At 37.6% G+C, this 23,636-nt stretch overlaps 1 protein-coding gene across 1 annotated transcript in view; it reads right to left on the bottom strand.

Moving 5' to 3' along the window:
- The window catches only part of ZNF510 (zinc finger protein 510), a 29,497-nt gene extending 6,293 nt beyond the window's left edge, over positions 1-23,204 (bottom strand). Inside the window, exons 1-4 of the mRNA XM_029920175.1 lie at positions 23,154-23,204; positions 22,683-22,741; positions 2,601-2,727; positions 2,153-2,248 (exon numbers count right to left, since the gene is read on the bottom strand). Coding sequence (XP_029776035.1) covers positions 2,153-2,248; positions 2,601-2,727; positions 22,683-22,697 — 238 coding nt within the window. The 5' untranslated portion in view covers positions 22,698-22,741; positions 23,154-23,204. The remainder of the gene's footprint in view (positions 1-2,152; positions 2,249-2,600; positions 2,728-22,682; positions 22,742-23,153) is intronic.
- Positions 23,205-23,636: the final 432 nt, after the last annotated feature.

Below are 23,636 nucleotides of genomic sequence, written 5' to 3'. Positions count from 1 at the left end.
TAGAAACCATACTGGTAGAGTACTCAAGAGTCTATATTTGCAATTTGATATCCCTTATTTCTATTAAATACTTCAACATCAAATTAAAATTTGATAGTACAAGTTTCCTCATGATTAAGTGAAGAAGTTTATAGCTCAGGATCTAACCCATCTTATAAGTCATAGAAATAGAAACAAGTGTAAAAAGATCCATTCTTGCAACTAAATTAGATTCACTGCTCAACTCCTGCTGTGGTTATCTTTGATTTATCAAAGTTGAGTAAGTGAACCTGATTACATCATCCTGATTTTCCACATTTCAATTTGATGTGAGGGATGTATTTTATATATGTATGCATGCATGTAAGCTCTATACCCAGTGTGTGGGGCTTGAACTCAAGACCCTGAGATCAAGAGTCACATACTCTTTTGACTGAAACAGTCAGGTGCTCCAAGGGGTGCAATTTTATATGAGGTATCATGAAAGGCCTTACTGCAAAGATGGTACTTAAGAAAGGTCCAAATCATTTATGAATTCTAGATGCCCATACTTGGAGGGTTTTATGAGTTGTAAATACCATCTGCTATTTTAGGCTCATCTCTTCATTCTCTTAAGTATGAAACAAAATTTATATCTGCATGTGCAATTTAACAGTACAGAGTGAACACTGGTGTAATTAGCAACCATGTCAAGAAACAGAACCCAAAATGGCTCTACAAAAATCCTATTTATCTCTGCCCAGTTACAACTTCTTCATGCTTAAGAGTTCAGGGGCGCCTGGGTGGCTCAGTCAGTTAAGGGTCTGGCTTCGGCTCAGGTCATGATCTCACGGTTCATGGGTTCGAGCCCTGCATTGGGCTCTGTGCTGACAGCTCCGAGCCTGGAGCCTGCTTCAGATTCTGTGTCTCTCTCCCTCTCTCTCTGACCCTTCCTTGAGAGCGCTGTCTCTCTTAGGTCTCTCTTATGCTGTCTCCTTCTGTCTCTCAAAAATTAAAAAGAAACCCAAAAAACAAAACAAAACAGAGTTCATACTTCCCTAAAATTTTATAATTGTTTCCTTAGTTTTCTTTGTAGTTTTATCACCAAAAAATAAATTCCTAAAAATGTAACGGAGTTTTGCATTTCTGACATTTACATAAATGTAACCAACATGCATACTTATATTGTTTGCTTTCTTTTGCTTAATATTATATAGCTAATTATCCCTTAAGGAATACAACTTCTTTTTCATTCTACTGCTGATGCACCCAATTTAAAACAAAAACAATATTGCCACAAATCTTGTTTTCTTTATCCTAGAGAACACAATCATACAATCATGCCTTTCTGTAGGGTATACAGTTAGGAAAGGAATTCCTTGGTTACAAGTTATGTAGAACTTTAACCTGATTTGATAACATCCTCCTGATAACACAGTGGTCTTACCAATTTATATTTTCCATCAGTGAGTGAGATTCTTTTTTTTTTTAATTTTTTTAAACATTTATTTATTTTTGAGAGACAGAGAGAGACAAAACATGAGCAGGTGAAGGGCAGAGAGAGGGAGGCACAGAATCAGAAGCAGGCTCCAGGCTCTGAACTGCCAGCACAGAGCCCGATGCAGGGCTCGAACTCATGAACTGTGAGAGCATGACCTGAGCCGAAGTCGGACGCTCAACCGACTGAGCCACCCAGGAGCCCCAAGTAAGATTCTTTAATTCACATTCTCATCAGGACTTATTAATGTCACCTCATACATCTCTCATCTCCCTTTATATTTTATTTTGTACTCCATGAAAGTTAATAAGAGACTGAACACATTTTCAAAGATTTAATGGTCATTTGAAAGTTCCTATTTCAGCCTTATTTTTTAGTTGGGTTGCCACCTTTTCCTAGGTTAACTTATGGAAGTTTTTACATTTTCAGGATGCTTATCCTTTCTAGGTTACTTGTACTATACACATATTCTGCTACTCTGTGGCGTGTCTTCTCATCCTTTTAGTGGTATTTTTACAAACAAAGGTCTCAATTTTAAAGTAGTCAAGTTTATTAATCATTTTCTTTTGATTGGTGCTTTTTGCACCTTCAAGCCTAAAAGAAGTCTTGAAATATAAAAGGTTTTTATCACCAAACTGACCTTCTGGAGTCTAACAACCCCTACAGAATTCTACCTGCTAGTGCTCAGTAACTCACCTCGCTGGCTCTGGATTGAGAATTCTTCCTCTAAGAACGAAGGCTCCTCTCCTCGCTCCAATTTGAAGATTACTGCTGGTTTGAAAACACAGTTCCCTGTAAACAGGGAACAATGGGGTACTTAGGATGGATGATGAGCTTTTTTATTCTCCAAAAGTGTAAAAAGATACAGCTTCAGGAGCTGTATCCTGAAGATCCTGGTTTGGATTTATCATGGAGAGTTGACAAAACACTCCTTTTATCTTCAAAGGGGCATAGCTAATAATATAAAATTATATTCTATTTATTATATATAGATATATAATAATATTTATATTATTAGCTATGCCCCTGAATGAAATGCCCAAATAACATTAAAATCTAAATAAAGTATTCATGTGTATTGGTGCATAAAAAGGAAATTCCTTCTATATGGTGTGATGAGGGCACGTCACGCTTCTATGCTCACCCACGGAGACCAGGTTGTTGTAGTTCTCCAGCATCACATCTCTGTACAGGGTCCTCTGAATAGGACCCATTTGCTGCCACTCCTCGTGGGTGAACTCCACAGTCACATCCTTGAATGACACTGATGCCTGCAACAGTACATTCTGCTTAATCTGAAGTGTTCATAATTAGGCGACAAAGAAAATACCCCTAAAACCAATTCTTATGTTTACTGTAAAGTTTAAAATAAACATAATTTTTTGAAATGTTTATTTATTTTGAGAGAGAGAGAGAGAGAGAGAGAGAGGAGGGGAGGGACTCAAAGAGAGGGAGAGAGAGAATCCCAAGAAGGCTCTATGCTGTCAGGACAGAGCCTGATGCGGGCTCAAACCCACGAACTGTGAGATAATGACCTGAGTTGAAATCAAGACTCAGATTCTCAACTGACTGAGCCAGCCAGGCACCCCTAACTTAATTTTTTTACTTTTAAGAGTTCTACACATGCATTTAGTAACACAGTATGTTAGTAAAACTTTTGTTTTAAAATTCTTTTAAGCATAAATGATAAATTAACTCCAATTTTTATCCCACACCCCAATATACTACCCTGGGTATATTCTAGGGTAGGTGTCAGCAAATCATGACCTGTGGCCAAATTCAGCTTGCCACTTGTTTAATAAAAAAAGTTTTTATTGCAACATAACCACACACACCCAACCATTCTGTACTGTTCATGGTAACTTTTCTTTTTAATGTTTTTTTACTTATTTTTGAGAGAGAGACAGAGTATGAGCAGGGGAGGGGCAGAGAGAGAGAGAGAGGGAGACAGAATCAGAAGCAGGCTCCAGGCTCTGAGCTGTCAGCACAGAGCCCAACACAGGGTTCAAACTCATGCACTGCGAGATCATAATACAAGTGTAAGTTGGATGCTTAATTAACTGACTGAGCCACCCAGGTGCCCCTGTTCCTGGTAACTTTTATGCTGTAACAGCAGAGCAGAGTAGTTCCATCAGAGACCTTAGGATTATAAAAAGTGAAAATATTTACTATCTGACCCATTACAGACAAAATTTGCCAACCACTGGGCTAATCCAATACAATGAAAGGAAAGGTTAATGGCTTAAAAACAACAACCCCCCCCCACAATTAATAGAGAGGGATATATGTAGAATGAAAATAACAAAATGGAAAAAATATACATAATTATGAGCCAAAAGAAAATTGGTGTGGTTAATATTAACATGAAAAAAATAAGGTAAGAAAGTATGATAAAACATAATAACAATTTATGATCCTTTTAACAGAAGACATGAAAATCATAAATTAGTATGCATTTGAAAGCACAGCTTCCAAATATAGTCAGTCTTATTCACTGATTCTATATCTGCAAATTCACCTCACTAAAATTTACTTCTAACCTCAATACTTAAGATTTTGCAGGATTTATGGACACTTGCAGAATGCGTAAAAATATCTGAGTGCTCACACATGGTTTCCCACTGGAACTGAACACGATAATGCTTTGACAAGTTTTTTTTTTTCAGTCTATTTAGTACATTCTTGGCATTTTTGTGCTTTCTCTTGGTGTTTTCACTTTTTAGACAAGATGGATCGCGTTCAGGGTGATATGGCCGTAGACTGTTTTCACTTTTTAAAATGCTCTGCCACCCCTGTGTAAGGCAGAAATGCTATCTAGTGTTCCTGAGCACAAGAAGTTTGTGATACACCTTAGGGAGAAACCAAATGTGTTAGATAAACTTTGAGAATTAATTATGATGCCGATGGCTGTTAGTTCTTGCTAATGAATTAACACTATTAAATAAGGTATTTTTAAACAGAAACACACATAAAATAACACTGTATGTTGAATGGTTGACCAAAATGTTGTGACTGGAAACTCACAGGAACTTAACCCTGTACTTCCCCTTAAGAGCAATGATTCAGTATTTGCTAATTCAGTGCTAATAGTGATTTTATAGAAAATAACCACTAAGAGCAGTGAGAATCAATTAGTAATAAACAAAAGTTGACAGAAACAATATAGAGGGATCCATAATTATACTTGGTAATTTTAACACAACTCTCAACTCACAGGGCAAACAGAAAACAACAACAACAGGTTTAGAAAGGGATCAGCAACAGCCAAGAGGGAAAAATCTGGCCCACTGTTTTTTTTTCGTTTAAAAAAATTTTTTTAATGTTTATTTATTTTTGAGAGAGAGGGACAGAGTATGAGCAGGGGAGGGGCAGAGGGAAAGGGAGACATAAAATCTGAAACAGGCTATAGGCTCTGAGCTGTCAGCATAGAGCCCAATATGGGGCTTAAACTCGTAAATTTTGGATCATGACTTGAGCCGAAGCTGGCACTTAACTGACTGAGCCACCCAGGTGCCCATTTTCATTTTGTAAATAAAAATTTATTGGAACACAGTCATGTTCACTTGCTATATTATCTATGGTTGCTACAGCACCACAACTGTAGAGCTCAGTATTTCCAGAGACCCTGTCTCACACAAAGCCTACTATATGACATTTTCAAATAAAATTTGTTGACCACTAACTGAAACATATAGGATAACCTAATCATAACAAAATATTTCCTGGTGCATTTTGCATATTAAAAACAGTAAGTCTCACCAAATTAGAAAAGATTACAAACATACAGTTTGGCTTTGGTGTTTAGTTCAGAGATATGGAGAGCTGAAAAGAGTAGTATTAACATCCTTACAACAAGAACAAGGTGGGCATATTGAAAATTAAGGTATTTTAAAAAACTCATCAGAGAAATGAAATTGTATTGACAAGTAAACAATTTGAAATGAGGAGAGAGATAGGCACGCCTAGGAAGAATCAGCCCACTTGTTTGCTCACTGGACCTTATGCTACCAAATGTCACATAAGATAATAGGAAGATAAAGGGAGAAAAAATTTAACAACCTGGTAAAGACCCATGTGCACAAAGTTAGAGTGTGAAGTCCCTGGGGAGGTGGTGTGTGTCACAGACATAGTGTGATGTGTACTCTTTGTGAGCGTTTCTCCAGGAACCCAATATGTCACACAGAGGATTGGAGGAGAATTAAGAGGAAGTGCCTTTCTGCCCCATGTGATGCTGGCTAGTATAGGGGGAAATGAGTCACTGTTTAAATTCACTCAGATCCATATTGCTTATTTCCACTACAGAACACTTAACCTGTAAAGGAAGAGTTAATAAAACACATACCTCGAGGCCACTCATGGTATCTTTTTGGAGTAAGGGGACAGCAAAGACAGACACTACCAAAATGTTGCCTAGACCCGTATGCCATATTTTTCCTAAGTAATAAAATGGTGAGATGCAAGTTCTTAGGGCCTAAGACTGAGGTTAAATTAGAAGATAAGCCCACTTCCAGAGAACTGTCATTATTTGACCTGTTTGGTAGCTCCCTGGAACATTTCATTCATAAGGCTATCTTCATTTGACATGACTCAAAGCTCACAGACTGCAAATAGCATTTTCTCTGAGGATACGACATTAGTTAAGTAAAAAAAAAGGGGGGGGGATATTATCTTCCATTATGGTGACTTCAGGCAGTTTATAACAATTAAGGGAAACAACAGTATAATTAAAAAGCTTAAAGGGAAAAGCTGGAGCGTGATATATCCAGAAGGGACTCTGTAAACCTTAGACATATCTCTGGGAATCTAGAAGGTGGCACACATGCTCTGGGATCTGTGCATATTCAGGATATACCTGAGAAGGTACTAAATTTGCCTCTTCTTAACCTTGAGACTCTCTGAAAAAAAGTAAAGGTGAATACAAGATAGTAAAATACCAGGCTTACTGTTGAAGGCATGCCCCAACATACAAAGCATCTTGGCAAAGATCGGAGCCTTACTTGTTGCAAATATTTAAGGAAATCATTGTCCAATTACTAGCTGATATTTAGCTAATGTAGTGGAGACTTCAGTGGCCACATATGGCAAAGAATAGAAGTTGTACATATTCTGTTCAACAGAGTCACTAAACAAATAACAACAGTAGTGGTTGATATTCTGGTGATATGTATATATACATACATATTTTAAGATTTTACTTAAGTATTTTTAAACTTTTTATTTATTTATTTTGAGAAAGAGTACACATGTAAGCAGGGGAGGAGTAGAGAGACAGGGAGAGAGAGAGAATCCCAAATAGGCTCCACGCTGTCAGTGAAGAACCCAACACAGGGCTCAATTCTACAAATCATGAGACCATAACCTGAGCCAAAATCAAGAGTTGGACGTTTAACCAACTGAGCCACTCAGACACCCCTAAGATTTTATTTTTTAAGTACTCTCTCAATCCAATGTGGGGCTCCAACTCACAACCTCAAGATCAAGAATCCCATGCTCCACTGACTGAGACATCCAGGCAGCTTGGCACATTATATTTTAAATGTCAAGTTTTCAACAAAAATCTGAGACCTACAAATGAAAAAGTATGGCTCATACACAGGAAAAAAAAACAACAGCCCTAAACTATGTATTATGAAACAGTGTAAAACCTGCCTCTGAGCAAGTCTACACATTGGACTTAATAGACAGTCAATAAACTGCTTTAAATAATACAAATAACTAAAGAAACTTACCACATCTAAAGAATCAAAAGAAAGTATGGTGATGAAGTCTCACCAAATGAAGAATATAAATAGACAGAAATAATACATATGTAATGAAAAAGTAAACCGAAATTCTGAAATTACAGAATTTTAAAATTTGAAACATGAAAGTAAAATAATTGAAGTGGAAAATTCCCTAGAGGTCTCAAAGGGAGCTCTGAGCATGCAGAAGAATCAGCCAATTTGAATATAAATCTGCTGAGCTGATACAATATGAAGATAGAAAGTAAAAATAGGGAAAATGAACAAAAAGCCTCAGTTTTTGTGGGACCTGTAGGACACAATAAAACATTTAAATATAGCAACATCCACACGAGAGGAGTAAAAGGAGAGAGAAGGGGCAGAAAAACTAAGAGTGAATCTTGAAAGTAGCAAAAGAGAAGTAACTTACCACCTCTAAAGACTCCCAAATAAGATTACAGTTGATATGTCATCAGAAACCAGAGACACCAGAAAGCAGTGGTGTGGCACATTTAAAGTGCTGAAAGGAGGGGCGTCTGGGTGGCTTGGTTAAGCATCCGACTTCCGCTCAGGTCATGATCTCAAGGTTTGTGAGTTCAAGCCCTGTGTCAGGCTCTGTGCTGACAGCTCAGAGCCTGGAGCCTACTTCGGATTCTGTGTCTCCCTCTCTCTCTCTGCCCCATCCCTGCTCATGCTCAGTCTTTCTCTGTCTCAAAAACAAATAAACACTTAAAAAATAAATTAAAAAAAGTAAAGTGCTGAAAGGAAAGCCTGTCAATCAAGACTTCAGCATTCAGCAAAGATGAAGAAGAAATTACAACTGTCCCAGGTAAACAAGGACTGGGAAAATCTGTCAATATTACACATGCCATATAAGATACTAATAGAGAAGTCATTCAGTCTGTAATGAGAATACATTAGATGATAATTCAAATCCCCATGAATAAAGAAAACCATATAGGTAGATGTTAACTCCACAGATGAAAATACAAAAGGCATTGTAAGTGTATTTTCTGTACTTATTTTTCTCCTATATGATTTCAAGACAACTGCATAAAGCAGTAATTAGAAATCTACATATACACAATATACACACACAATGCATAAAAATGTAATTTAGATAGTAAAGCACAAAGCAGAAGGGGCTGGAACTATTGAGTTTTAGTGTATTGTTCAAACTAAGTTAGTAGTAATCTGAACAAGACTGTCATAGTTAATGTTAATTGTAATCAACAAGGTAACCATTAAAAGGAAAAAATGTAGTAAAGGCACAAAGTAATTATAGTGGTACACTAGGAAATACTGATTTAACACAAAAGAAGTAAAAATGATGAAGTAGGGAAACGAAAAGGACTTAATCATATACTGAAAGGAAATGTCTAAATGGAAGACAAAAACATATCAGTAATCACATTAAATGTTAATAGGTAAATACTTGAATTAAAAAGCAGAGACTGGCAGAAGGGATTAAAAAACATTATCCAATTATATCCTTTCTGTTAGAGAACTTTACACTTAAAGACACAATAGCTTAAAAGTAAGACTGGTAAAAGATATACTATGTAAGCATCGTCCTGGATTGCCTATAGTAGGATTAGACAAAATACACTTTAATACAAAATAAGAGAGAAAAAGGACATTTTATTAATGGTAGAAGTGTCACTACATGAAGACAATACACCAATTATAAATATACACTTATCTAACAACAGAGCTTCAAATACTGACAGAATTAAAAACATTATCAATTCAACAATAACAGTTGGAGATTTTAATATTTCACTTTGGTAACTGATAGAGCTACTAGATAGAAGACCAATATGGGAAAAACACACTTAAACAACACTATAATCAGCTGGACCAAGGCAGATGCAAAGAGATATCTACAAAGATACTCAGGCCAACACTGGCAGCATACACCTTCTTCTCAGGTACATATGGAACACTCTCCAGTATAGATTCTACATTAGGCCACAAAACAAGTTTCAATACATTTTAAAATGTTTATTTTAAAGAGAGAGACAGCATGAGCAGGGGAGGCACAGAGAGAGAGGGAGAGAGAATCCCGATGCAGGGCTAGATTTCGTGACCTGTGAGTTCATGACCTGAGCCAAAATTAAGAGTTGGCCGCTTTTCCAACTGAGCCACCCAGGCGCCCCTCAGTACATTTTAAAGGCTAAAAACATATAAAATATCTCCTATGACCAAAATAAAAATGAAACAAGACATTAATGAGAAAACTGGAAAATTCAAAAATCTATGAAAATGAAATACACCCTTAAAAAAAACAAACCCAAAGATCAAAGAATACTCACAAGGGAGTTACAAAATACTTTTAGACAAAATGAAAGCACAACATACACCAAAACTCCTAAGGTACAGCTAATGCAGTGCTTACAGGGAAATTTTAGCTGTAACACCTACATCAAAAAAAAAAATCTCAAATCAATAACCTAACTGTACACCTTAAGGAACTAGAAAAAATAAATGTGAACTGAGCCCAAAACTAGCAGAAGGAAAGAAATAATAAAGAACAGGGAAAACAACAGAATCAATGAAACAAAGCTGGTTTTTTTTTTTTAATTTTTAAAATTTATTCTTGAGAGACAGAGAGAGCGCATGAATGGGGGAGGAGCAGAGAGAAAGGGAGACACAGAATCTAAAGCTGGCTCCAGGCTCTAAGCTGGCAGCACAGAGCCTGACGTGGGGCTCGAACCCACAGACTGTGAGATCATGACCTGAGCTGAAGTCAGACGCTTAACTGATTAAGCCACCCAGGTGCCCCCAAAGCTGGTTCATTAAAAAAGTAACAGAATTGATGAACCTTTAGGTAGACCAAGAAAAAAAATACTCAAATTACAGTGGGGGACATTACTAATGACCTTTCAGAAACAAAACGAACTATCAGAGAATATATAAAAAACTGTACACCAATAAATTACCTAACCTAGAGGAAAAGGACAAATTCCTAGAAACATATAAACTACTAAAGCTGACTCAAAAAGAAATAGAAAATCTGAACAGATCCATAGTAGGAGACTGAATCGGTAAATTTAAAGCCTCAATAAAGAAAAGCTTAGGACCAGAAGGCTTTACTGACTGAGTTCAATCAAACATTTAAGAATCAATACAAATCTATCTCTAACTCTTCCAGAAATAGAAGAGGGAACATTTCCTAACTTATTCTATGAATTACTTCGCACTAAAACCAGTCTAAGAAATCACAAATAAAGAACAATATCCTTTATGAATACAGTAAAACTCTTCAACAAAATACTAGCAAACAGAATCTAGCAGTATATCGAAATGATTCTTATACATCATGACCAAGAAGGATTTATCCCAGGAATGTAAACATGGCTCACCAAATCAATCTATGTAACACACTACAATAAGAGAATGAAGGAAATAAACCATGATCATCTCAGTTAATACAGAAAAAGTATTTGACAAAATCCAATTATCTCTTCATGATAAAAACACTCAGCAAGCTAGGAATAAAAAGGAACCTCCTCAACACAATAAAAAGCACTTATGGGGCACATGGCTTGGTTAGCTCAGTCAGTTGAGCAACTCTTGATCTCAGGGTCTTGAGTTCAAGCCCCACAATGAGTAGAGTTTACTGGAAAAAAAAAAAGCACTTATGATAAACCCACAGTTAACATCAACACCATTCCAAAATACAGGATGCTTCTGGGGCGCCTGAGTGGCTCAGTTGGTTGAGCATCCAACTACGGTCATGATATCACGGTTTGTGGATTCAAGCTCCACATCTGGCTCTCGTGCTGACAGCTCAGAGCCTAGAGCCTGTCTTTGGTTTCTGTATCTCCCTCTCTCTCTGACCCTCCCCTGCTCATGCTGTCTCTCTCTCTCTCAAAAATAAATAAAAATAATAAAAAAATAAAGAAGAAATAAATAAATAAAAATATAGGATGTTTCCCTCCAAAAATGAAAAATAAGACAAGGATGCCTGTTGTAAGCAATTCTATTTATTATTAAAATTTTTTTAATGTTTATTTATTTTTGAGAGAGACAGAGTGCGAGTAGGGGAGGGGCAGAGAAAGAGGTAGACACAGCATCCAAAGCAGGTTCCAGGCTCTGAACTGTCAGCACAGAGCCTGACACAGGGCTAGAACTCACAAACTTTGAGATCATGACCTGGGCTGAATTTGGATACTTAAGCATCTGAGCCACCCCAGGTGCCCTTCTTATACTGGAAGTTCTAGCCAGAGCAAATAGGCAAGAAAAAAAGACCTCAAAACTAAAAAGGGAAAAAGTAAAACCATCTGTAATCATGGACCACATGATCTAATATAATATAATATATATAAATTTAAAATATAAACACTAAACAATCTATAAAAATCTACTAGAGCTATAAAATAAATTCAGAACATTTTCAGGATTTAAGATGAACTCAAAAATCACTGTATTGCTACCCATTAATAATGAACAAAAAAAAATAAGAGCAATTCCATTTATAAGAGAATAAAAAAATATGTAGACATAAATTTATTTAATCAAGAAGGCACACAACTTGTACACTCAATAGCAGCAAATGTTGCTGAATGTATTAAAAAATCTAAACACATGGAAGGACATCCTATGCTCATGCATTGGAAGATTTAATATTGTTAAGATGGCAATATTCCCCAAAGCAATCTACAGATTCAATGATATCTGTATCAAACCCCCAAAGGCTTTGATTTTCATTCAATGACTTCTGTGTCAAAACCCTTGCATAGGAGTGGGGGAGGGACAGAAAAAAAAAAAAACCCTTGCATAAATGTTGATCCAAAATTCGTATGAATTAAGACCACAATGCTATGAAACTCAAAATCAATGACAAGAAAAAATTTGGAAAGATAACAAATACGTGGAGACTAAAGAACATCCTATACTAAAGAATGAATGGGCTAACCAAGAAGTTAAAGAGGAAATTAAAAAGTAGATGGAAGACAATGAAATGATAACACCACAGCCCAAAACCTCTGGGACGCAGCAAAGACGGTCAGAAGAGGGAAGTATATAGCAATCCAGGCCTTCCTAAAGAAGTAAGGTCTCAGTCACACAACCCAACATTACACTTTCCAGAAAGAGCTGAAAAATCAACAGTAAATAAAACCCCCAAACAGCAGAAGACAGGAAATAACAAAGATTAGAGCAGAAGTCAATGTTATTGAAAAAACAAACAAAAAAACCCCAGTAGAACAGATCAATAAAGCCAGGAGCTGGTTCTTTGAAAGAATTAACAAAATTGATAAACCCTTAGCCAGTTTGATCAAAAAGAAAAAGGAAAGGATCCAAATAAAATGAAGAATGAATCAGGAAAGATCACAACCACATTGCAGAAATACAAACAATAATAAGAGAATGGTATAAGCAATTATACACCAATAAAATGGGCAATCTGGAAGAAATGGAGGAATTCTTAGAAACACATAAACTACCAAAACTGAAACAGGAAAAAATAGAAAATTTGAACAAATCCATAACCAGTAAAGAAATTGAATTTGTAATCAAATATCTCCCAGGAACAAGAGTCCAGGGTCAGATGACTTTCCAGGGGAATTCTATCAAATATTTAAAGAAGAGTTAACCTCTACTCTTTAGAAGCTGTTCTAAAAATAGAAATCGAAGGAAAACTTCCAAACCCATTCTTCCAAAACCAGACAAAGACCCCACTAAAAAGGAGAACTACAGACCAATCTTCCTGATGAATAAACAGGGATGCAGAAACCTTCAACAAGATACTAGCCAACCAGATTCAACAATACATTAAAAGAATTATTCACCATGATGAAGTGGGATTTATGCCTGGGATGCAGGGCTGGCTCAGTATCTGCAAAACAATGTGATACAACACATCAATAAAAGAAAGGACAAGAACCACATGATCCTCTCAATAGATGCAAAGAAAGCATTTGACCAAATATAGCATCCTTTCTTGATAAAAATCCTCAAGAAGGTAGGGATAGAAGGATCATACCTCAAGATCATAAAAGCCATATATGAAAGACCCACTGCTAATATCATCCTCAGTGGGGAAGAATAGAGCTTTACCTCTAAGGTCAAGAATGACAAGGATGTCCACTCTCACCACTGTTATTGAACATAGTATTAGAAGTCTTAGCCTAAGCAGTCAGACAACACAAAGGAATAAAAGGCATCCAAATCAGCAAGAAGTCAAACTTTCACTCTTCACACATGACATGATACTCTATTTCAAAACCTAAAAGATTCTACCAAAAAACTGCTAGAACTGATCCATGAATTCAGCAAAGTCTCAGGATATAAAATCAATGCACAGAAGTTGGTTGCATTCCTCTACACCAATAATGAAGCAACAGAAAGAGAAATCAAGGAATCGATCCCATTTACAATTGCACCAAAACCCATAATATACCTGGGAATAAACCTAACCAAAGAGGTGAAAAATCCATACACTGAAAACTATAGAAAGCTTATGAAAGAGAGACAGAAGAAGGCACAAAAAAATGGAAAAATATTTCATGCTCCTGGATAGGAAGAACAAATATTGTTAAAATGTCAATACTACCCAAGCAATCTGCATATCCAATGCAACCACTATCAAAGTAACAACAGCATTCTTCACAGAGCTAGAACAATCCTCAAATCTGTATGGAAACACAAAAGACCCCAAATAGCCGAGAAAACCAAAGCTGGAGGCATCACAATCCCAATCTTCAAGCTGTATTACAAAGCTGTAATCATCAAGACAGTATGGTACTGGCACAAATACACTCTATCAATGGAACATAAAGAGAACCCAGAAATGGATCCACAAACATTTGACCCACTAATCTTTGACAAAGCAGGAAAGAATATCCAATGGAATAAAGACAGTGTTCACTAAGTGGTGCTGGGAAAACTGGACAGCAACATGCAGAAAAATGAACCTGGACCAATTTCTTACACCATACACAAAAATAAACTCAAAATGGATGAAGGACCTAGAATGTGAGACAGGAAAACTATCAAAACCCTAGAGGAGAAAGCAAGCCAAACCTCTCTGACCTCAGCTGCAGCAACTTCTTACTCAACACATCTCCAGAGCCAAGGGAAACAAAAGCAAAAATGAACTATTGGGACCTTATCAAAATAAAAAAGCTTCTGCACAGCAAAAAAAAAAAAAAAACAAACCAAAAAAAAAACAAAACACAACAAACTGTCAGCGAAACTAAAATGCAACCAACAGAATGAGAGTAGATATTAAGAATTTATCCAATTCAACACCCCAAAAACCAATACTCCAGTGAGGAAATGGGCAAAAGACATGAATAGACACGTTTCCAAAGAAGACATCCAGATGGCTAATAAACACATGAAAAAATGCTCAACATCATTCTAAACCAGGGAAATACAAATTAAAATCATGAGACACCACCTCACATTTGTCAGAATGGCTAACATTAACAACTCAGGCAACAACAGATGTTGGCGAGGATGCAGAGAAAAAGCGTCTCTTTTGCACTGCTGATGGGAATGTAAACTGGTGCAGCCACTCTGGGAAACAGTATGGAGGTTCCTCAAAAAATTAAAAATAGAACTGCCCTACCTACAACCCAGCAATTGCACTACTAGTTATCCAAGGGACACAGGTGTGCTGTTTCAAAGGGGTACATACACCCCAATGTTTATAGCAGCCAAATCCTATTGACAATAGCCAAAGTATGGAAAGAGCTCAAATGTCATTGACAGACGAATGGATAAAGAAGATATGGTGTGTATACACACGCACGCACAATGGAGTATTGCTCAGCAATCAAAAAGAATAAAATCTAGTCATTTGCAACAATGTGGATGGAACTAGAGGGTATTATGCTAAGTGAAATTAGTCAGAGAAAGACAAATATATGAATTCACTCATATGAGGAATTTGATACAAAACAGATGTACATAATGGAAGGGAAGCAAAAATAATATAAAAACAGGTAGAGGGACAACATAAGAGACTCTGAAATATAGACAACAAACAGAGGGTTGCTGGAGGGGTTGTGGGAGAGGGAATGGGCTAAATGGGTAAGGGGCACTAAGAAAGACACTTGTTGGAAATGAGCACTGGGTGTTAGGCATAGGGGATGAGTCATTGGAACCTACTCCTGAAATCACTGTTGCACTATATGCTAACTAACTTGGATGTAAATAAAAAAATAAATTAATTTTATTTTTTATTAAAACTTTTAAAAAATGTTTTTAAATTTATTTCTGAGAGAGAGAGACAGCACAAGCAGGGAAGGGTCAGGGAGAGAGGGAGATCCAGAATCTGAGGCAGGCTCCAGGCTCTGAGCTAGCTGTCAGCACAGAGCCCAACACGCATGGTTTTTGGGTTTAAAACCACGAGATCATGACCTGAGCCAAAGCCCAACGCTTAACCGACTGAGCCACCCAAGTGCCCTAAATTAATTAATTTTAAAAGTCAAATCACGCTCTCAGCATGGATCCAACACACCGGTAAAGTCTGTGAGCCCCAGTTTAGGCCCCGGCGAGCCTAAACCCGTAATAAAGCCCTTTGCTTCTGGGGAAAAAAAAAAAAAGTCAAATCACAGAATCCAAAAACAGTTGGAATATACACATCTGGCAAATGACTTGTACTGATAATATAGAAATAATTCCAACTAATCAAGAAGAAAAATAAAGCAAAGAGTCCAATTAAAACAGAGAACTGAAGGTACTTTACACAAAAGAATGTTTACATGGCCAACACAAATAATGATGTTTGAAATTAGTATTTGTTACAGAAAAGCAAATTATAAATTTCAATGAGACCACTATGTAGCCACCAGGATAACGAAAATCAAAACGACCGACAGTAGCAAGTGTTGGTGAGAATCTGGTATAGCCCGAATGTTGGTTCAAGCACTTTAGAAAGCTAATTGTCATATATGTTTGTAATACATATTAAAGCTGAACATGTTTATTCCCTGTATCAGCATGTGTATTTCTATGTGTAACCAAGAGAAATGAAGATACTAACAGATACAAAGGAATCACAGCAACTTTATTCATAATAGTCCCCAAATGGTAAAATACAAGTAAAAAACTTACCACCAACATAATGAGCAAATAAAGCCTCATATGGTCATATAAAGAAATACTCACTGCTCAGCAATAAAAAGGAAGTAATGGGGGTGACTGGGTGGCTCAGTCGGTTAACAATGTGACTTTTGGTTTTGGCTCAGATCATGGTCTCACAGTTTGTGAGTTCAAACCCCACATCAGGCTCTGTGCAGGAAGGATTCCCTCTCTGTCCCTCTCTATCTGTTCCTCCCCCAATCTCTCTGTCTCACTCAAAAAAAAAAAAGAAATAAAGTAATGAAACATACAACAGCAAGACTGATAATCTAAACCATGTTATTTTCAGAGAAAAAAGCCAGATCTTCCCGCCTCCTAAAACAGAGTACAGATTGTATGATTCCGTTTATATGATGTTCAAAAATGAAGTTACCCTTGTTTTGGTCATATGATGTTAGAATAGCAGTTGCCTCTGCAGAGCAGGGCAGTGGTTATTAACTGGAAAGTAGAAGGAATGAAACTTTAAGGGTGATGAAAATGTTCTCCTTCTTAATCTGAGTGGTAAATTACATTTGCACATATGTATACACATGTAAAAATCCACCCAGTTCATACCTGAGTGTACTTCATCAGTATTAAAACTAGCTCTTTTAAAGAAATTTAAAAAAAGGAAAAAATAAAGAGTACATACAAGAGAAAAATTAGTGAAAATTTATAGTTAATAATTTAGGAAGGTAGGAACATGTCTATTACATTATCCTTTTGTAACTTTCTATAAGTTAAAAATTTCCCAAAATGTCACTAGTAGAAATGAAAAAGCCTGGCCTAGGTGACAAACTAAGTCTAAACACAAACAATGAAACAGGGAAATATATAGGTCCTACATGTCAGAAAAAGAATTAATTCTTCAATAATTAAAAAGCTTTCAAAATCAGCAAAAGGGAGAAAGACTGATTAGCAACTATACACACACACACACACACACACACACACACACACCCCACTTAAAAATATACCAAATATGCACAATTTCAGCTCTCATACACTTCTGAAACTGGGATCATCATCATTCTGGCTTTGTGTCAAGAAAACCTCCGGAGTCTTCTTGACTCTTACATCGCCCCTTTCATGTCTTTTACATTGTGCTAGTACTTCCAGATTAAACACAAAACTGCTTTTATTGCATGAATTTCTTCCCCATGTTCTATGTTAGAACTCAAGATGAAGCCAAACCCTTAAGGAAAACATCTAATGAATTCTAGTGTTACACGCCTCCTGTCTGATGCAGAATGCATACACTGAGGTCATCAGTGTGGACCCTACCCCAATTTGACTAGTGTCCTTTTAAGAGGAAATTGGGATGCAGAAATGAACAGAGGGAAGATGGTATGAAGACACAGGGAAAAAGCATCTATAAGCAAAGAAAAGAGGCCTGGAACTGATTCTTCCCTCAAGAGCACTCAGAAGGAACCAACCCTGTCCATTCCCTGATTTTGGATTTCCAGCCTCTAGACTGTAAGAAAATAAATTGGTTGTTTAAGACACCCAGTCTGTGATACTTTATTATGGCAGCCCTAGCAAACTAATAGATCTAGTCGGGTCCCAGCATTTATCTCATTCTTTCTTAATATTCCCTAACAGGAATTCTAAAGTGGAATAGGCAAAGATTCTTACTGGACCCTCAAAATGCAGTAACCTCCTCTACTCTGCAACAGTTAAAATACCATTTGTTTTTAAGGACTGACACGATCCTTTTCAACTATCCACCTTTGATTGACTTAGCCTTTCTCTGACAAATTGCAAATCCTGATGCTGATTCAATTCAATCAATTAATCAGCTAATTCATTTAATCATAACTTGTTCCCATGTATAAGGAAGAAAGCTCCATGTTATTCCTGGCACCTCCTACGTATTATGTCCTCCAAGGGGATTGTACTTGCCCACAAGAAGTTTAGTTCTCCTCAGAAACACACATAGTCTGGAGATGATCCAGTCTTAAAGATGAGAAGGCCAAATTACAACATTTTATTTATTAGTTAAATGACAGCATTTTAGAGAAAAGCATGAGATGGAGGGTGGGATAATAGGAAAACATCCTCTTGGAGAGTGCTTTATGCAGAACAGGTTTTTTGGTCATATGTACAAATAGGCATAGGTTTCTAGAAAAAAAGATAGTAATGGCATGGGCTCTGCCTTGTAAGAAATGAGGTGGTGCTCTGAGAAGAATAGAAATCCAAATTCTTAGGGTGCCTGGGTGGCTCAGATGGTTAAGCCTCCAATTCTTGATTTCTGTGCAGGTCATGATATCCTGGTTCATAGGATCTAGCCCTGAGTCAAGCTCTGTGCTGTTAGTGGAGAGCCTGCTTGGGATTCACTCTCTCCTCTCTCTCTGCCCCTCCCTGGCTTGTGTATGCATGTGTGTGTGTGCACATGTGGCTCTCTCTCAAAGTAAATAAACATTAAAAAAAAAAAAGAAATCCAAATTTTTTGAGTGTCCCAGTTCTCTTTTATTCAAGGAGATAATCTTTTATTCAAAAACACTTTAATGAACATTCTCAACTAAAGAAGAGGAGGGCTTAAAATGGAGCTTGTGAAAATGAACCCATGGTAGTTCCACAACTTGAAGCTAATGGTCTAACTTGAGAGACAAATACATTATCAGATGACTTACACCAATGTATGAAGTTATGATGGGGCTGTGCAGATTCAGAAAAGGGGAAATTAGCACAGAGGGAGACAAGGGGAAAGAGAAGAGCATTATTTACCGGGTGAAGCAACCAATGTAGACTCCTAACAGATCAAAAGAGCTACACCTCACATCCATTAGAATGGCCACTATTAGAAAATACCAAGTGTTGGCAAGGATGCAGAGTAACTGGAATCCCACTGCACTGCTGGTGGGAATATAAAATGGCATGGCCACTGTGGAACAGTACGGTGGTTGCTCAAGAAATTAAATGTAGAATTATCACATGATCCAGCAATGCCACTTCTGGGTATAAATATCCATGACACTGGCATTCTCAAAGAGGAATCTGTACACCTATGCTCATAGGATTATTCATAGTAACCAAAAGGTGGAAGCAACCTAAGTGTCTATCACCTGATGAAGGGATAAATAAAATGTGGTATATACACATAATGTAGTATTATTCAGCCTTAAAAAGGAAATTCTGATACATGCATGAACCTTGATTCTCTCTCCTTCTCTCTCTGCCCCTCCCCTGGTCATGCTCTCTTTCTCTCAAAATAAATAGATAAACTTTTACAAAAAATAATGGATATAGAGCTTTAGTTCTGCAAGATGAAGAGTTCTGAAGATTGGGTATATAGCAATATGAATGTACTTAATATTACTGAACTGTACAGTTTAAAAGAAGGCTAAAATGATATATTTTATGTTATCTGTGTTTTGCTACAATTAAAAATAAATTAAAAACAAAATAAAGGGCCAAGTGTCTTGGTTGCTTGGGCTACCGTAACAAAACACCATAGACTGAGTAGATTAAATAGCAGACATTTATTTCCTCACAGTTCTAGAGGCTAGAAGTCCAAGATCAGAGTATCAGCAGGGTTGGGTTCTGGTGACATTGTCCTCCTCCTTTATAGATGGCCACCCCTTGCTGTGTCCTCACAGCCTCTGCCTTTGTGCCTAGTGCCTGTGTGTAGAGAGAGAAATCTGTCTCTCTCTCTTCCTTTTCTTATAAAACCATCAATCCTACTGGAACAGGATCCAACCCTTAAGTTTCACTTAACCTCCATTACCTCCAAAAAGCTCTATCTCTAGGGGCACCTGGGTGGCTAGTTGGTTGATTGGCTGACTCTTGACTTTGGCTCAGGTCTTGATCTCAGTTTGTGGGTTCGAGCCCCATGTGAAGCTCTGCACTGACAGCATGGGGCCTGCTTGAGATTCTGTCTCTCTGCTCCTTACCCACTTACATATGCACTCTCAAAATAAATAAACATTTTAAAAAGATGCTCTATTTCTAAATACAGTCACACTGCAGGGTAGGAATTCAATGTATGAAGAGGGCGGGGCACAATTCAACCATAGCACCAGATGAACAGGATGAGGAAGTGGTTCTAAAGGTCACTCCAGAGAAGACAATAAGAAGATGATATGAAGCAGTCAGGGATAGGAGGATACGTTTAAAAAACTAAATGAGGTTGACTTAGTCAATTTTTTAATAGTAAATTTTTTAAATGTCATGTTCTCTGGATTGTGAACACTACTAGGGAAAAAGTAGAGCTATGTCACATGCTACTTCCTTGGAAATCTTGGTTGCTCAATAAACAGTTATCAAAAAATTCAGAACACCAAAGAAGTGGGAAAAATAAATAAATAAATAAATAAAAGGAAAGGGTAATGCCTCCAAAGCCTGAATGTCATCTTGAAAAATTAGGAATTTTATCACACAGGTAAAGAGCCATGAGGTGATTTACACAAGGATGAGACATTGCTTCATTAGCATTTAGATGAACTGCCCATGTGGAAGGTGTGTTGGAGCAGGTGAAGAAAGAAGCAGGCAGGTTAGTCAAGAAGCTATTCCAACAGCTCAGCTGTGATACTGTGAGGTAGCAAAAGAGGAATAAAGTAGCAGAATGCATTTATTTGTTTTTAGGTTTATTATTTTGAGAGAGAGAGAGCACAAGTGGGGGAAGAAAGAGAGGGAGAGAGAGAGAATCCCAAGCAGGTTCTGCACAGAGCCTGATGTGGGGGTCAAACTCATGAACCATGAGATCATGACCTGAGCCAAAATCAAGAGTTGGACACTTAATGGACTGAGCCACCCATGCACCCCAAGAATGCATTTAAAATATCCATTTAGGTTTGACCATATAAAATTGCTGTCATCTCTGACAAATAGGAAAGTAGCAAGATGTGACTACACACCAGATGTGGCAGAAGTTGAGAGAGTGAGAACAAAAGGAGCCTGGGATGCACTGTACTTTTGTGGCTTGGGTGTCTGGCTGACTAGGGATGTGTGATCTAATACGGAAAGATGAGGGGATAGTTGGGAAGGGCTATAATTTTATTTTTACTTTGAATTAGTTGAGCTGGAGATGCCTTTTGGATACCTACAGAGAGATGTTGAGTCAACTATGTCCAATAGAGTAGTCACTATCCACATGTGACTGAAACTTAAATTAAAACTAGCTGGATTTCAAATGATCAGCAGGTACCTGTGGTTAGCAGCCACCATTTGGGACAATGCAGATACGGATTATTTTCACCATCACAAAAAGTGCTTCTGGTCACAGGGAGCTGCAGAGCCACATTTGTAAGAACTAACAAATACCTCACTGTTCAAACCAGAGTGGTGATGAAAGGAGTCAAGAAGAATAGCTGGAAAGATAGGAAGAAAGAATGGAAACTTGTGATAGAACATGTCAAAGGACAAGAGAAGGAAGGTGACCCCACGAAAGAAACAAGAGGCAGGACAGCAGCAGAGGCTGACACAGACACTAACACAGAAGACCTTCCAGAAGGACAAAGTAAGGGCAGAGTCAGACACTGCAGGCAGATCTGCATGAGACCCCCTGGATTGAAATATAATTAGGTCACTGGTGAGTATAGGTCACAGGCACACGCAATAGCCTAAAATGTGAATGGGAAGTGCAGCAGCATTTGCTAGAGAACAAAACTTTAAGCTGTATACTAAACAACTTGTTCAAGACAAGTACTTGAGAGAAATATGTACAGAGCCATTTTCAGGACATGACTGTACCAACTATTCATGCTGAGCTCCAGTTAGTCTAAGTATTATCTTTGGGTCCAGCAGGATGATCAGAGAAAGATCTACTTCTTATGTTTTACTGACACAGACAACTGGTATTAACGAAAGCCCTGCTTTGGCAATGTGCCCTTTACTTCCACTGGGGAAAAAGTGGAAACAACATTCTATAATTATTTCATGGTTGTTACTGGAAAGATCTGCACTATCACCTACCTAAAGACCAACAAAGACATTTTTCCTGACTTCACTGACTTTAGATTCCACAAGGAATGTCTGGTTTAAGATTCTCATCAATGAGTATCTTGAAACAAATACTGTAGGTCTGACTCTCTGCCATGGCCATCAGGTCAGGAAGAAATCTGTACCTGCACTTTGAAAAATCTGTAAATTCAGAGGACTGCATCTATCCACATGCCAACTCTGCTGCACTACTCATCTGCTTTTCTGGATCTTCCTTGAATGGTTTTGATCCAGTTCTTTCTTTATATTAAAACTTTTTGTTTATTTATTTTTGAGAGAGAGAGACAAAGTGGAAGTGGGGGAGGGGCAGAGAGAGAGGGAGACAGATAATCCGAAGCAGGCCCCAGGTTCTGAGCTGTCAGCACAGAGCCTGATGTGGGGCTCCAGCTTACAAACTGCGAAGGTTTTGATCCATTTCTAGTTCTACTCTTCTATGTTAATTAACCACTCATAAAATCCATTATAAAAAAAGGTATATATATACAACTCACCTGAGCTGTGTTCATTTTCTGCTGTTGTTGGGAGGGTACAGAGATCTGTGAAGGATAAGCTGGGTGTAAGGAAAGAGGAAAGGAATCATGAGAGGGCTGGTGAGCTTCTGCATTTAGTTGCCTAAAAGTCTCATTACACCAGCTGGGGAAAAGCCTCCCTATGGAAAAATGTCCTATTGACCCTTGAGAAGGGGCAGGAAGCACCACATAGAGATAGTACTTCCTGAATATGTAGTGCTTCTCTGATATGATCACATGGATGTAACCTTGCTGTTTTTCACTGGGTGACTGTGAATTATTTTGCTATTGATTATTAATATCCTATTAATATTATTTATATTTTGAGCTAGAGAATCAACAGAAAACTGGGGGAAAAAAAGATGCTTAGTGACAAAATATTTTAAAATCCTTTTGTTCTTTTGAGCAAAGAACTTTTTAAAGACTTTTGATAAGACACTTGTAGTGACTTACATGTGACAGAATGAAGGGCACTGTACTTTCCTCCTAGCTCTGTCCTGGGTGACCAGGGACATACAGCTCAGGCTCCATTTTTTTTTTAAGTTTCAAAAGAATGATAGAAATCCACTCCAATACTGTCATTCTGTAATACTTTATGTTCAGGATAAAGGAAGCCTCAGCATATCTCTAGATGCCACTTCTGATGGACACAATGAGAAAGTGGCTCAGAATCTGCAAAGTGAGTGAAGAACGAAGAAAATAGGGGGCTGTTTAACAAGGACGGAGACGGAATCTCCTTGGCTCTGGCTGTGGCTTTTCCTGTACAGCTTGACAGTCACCCATCTCTTTCAACCCCAGCTCACCACCTTCTGCACGCTGGTCCAGTTTCCACTGTCACGCAGTCTGTGATGGCTTCTGGATGTAATGACATCACCAAGTCTCGCTCTTTCTGGACAAGGTAATTACAAAATGCTTCTGGTAGAACAAATTAGGACC

This window comes from Suricata suricatta, chromosome 13, assembly GCF_006229205.1.
Source record: "Suricata suricatta isolate VVHF042 chromosome 13, meerkat_22Aug2017_6uvM2_HiC, whole genome shotgun sequence".
NCBI classification, from domain to species: Eukaryota; Metazoa; Chordata; class Mammalia; order Carnivora; family Herpestidae; genus Suricata; species Suricata suricatta.
The sequence above is the reverse complement of the archived record's forward strand: the minus strand, read 5'-3'. Positions and strand labels throughout refer to the sequence as shown.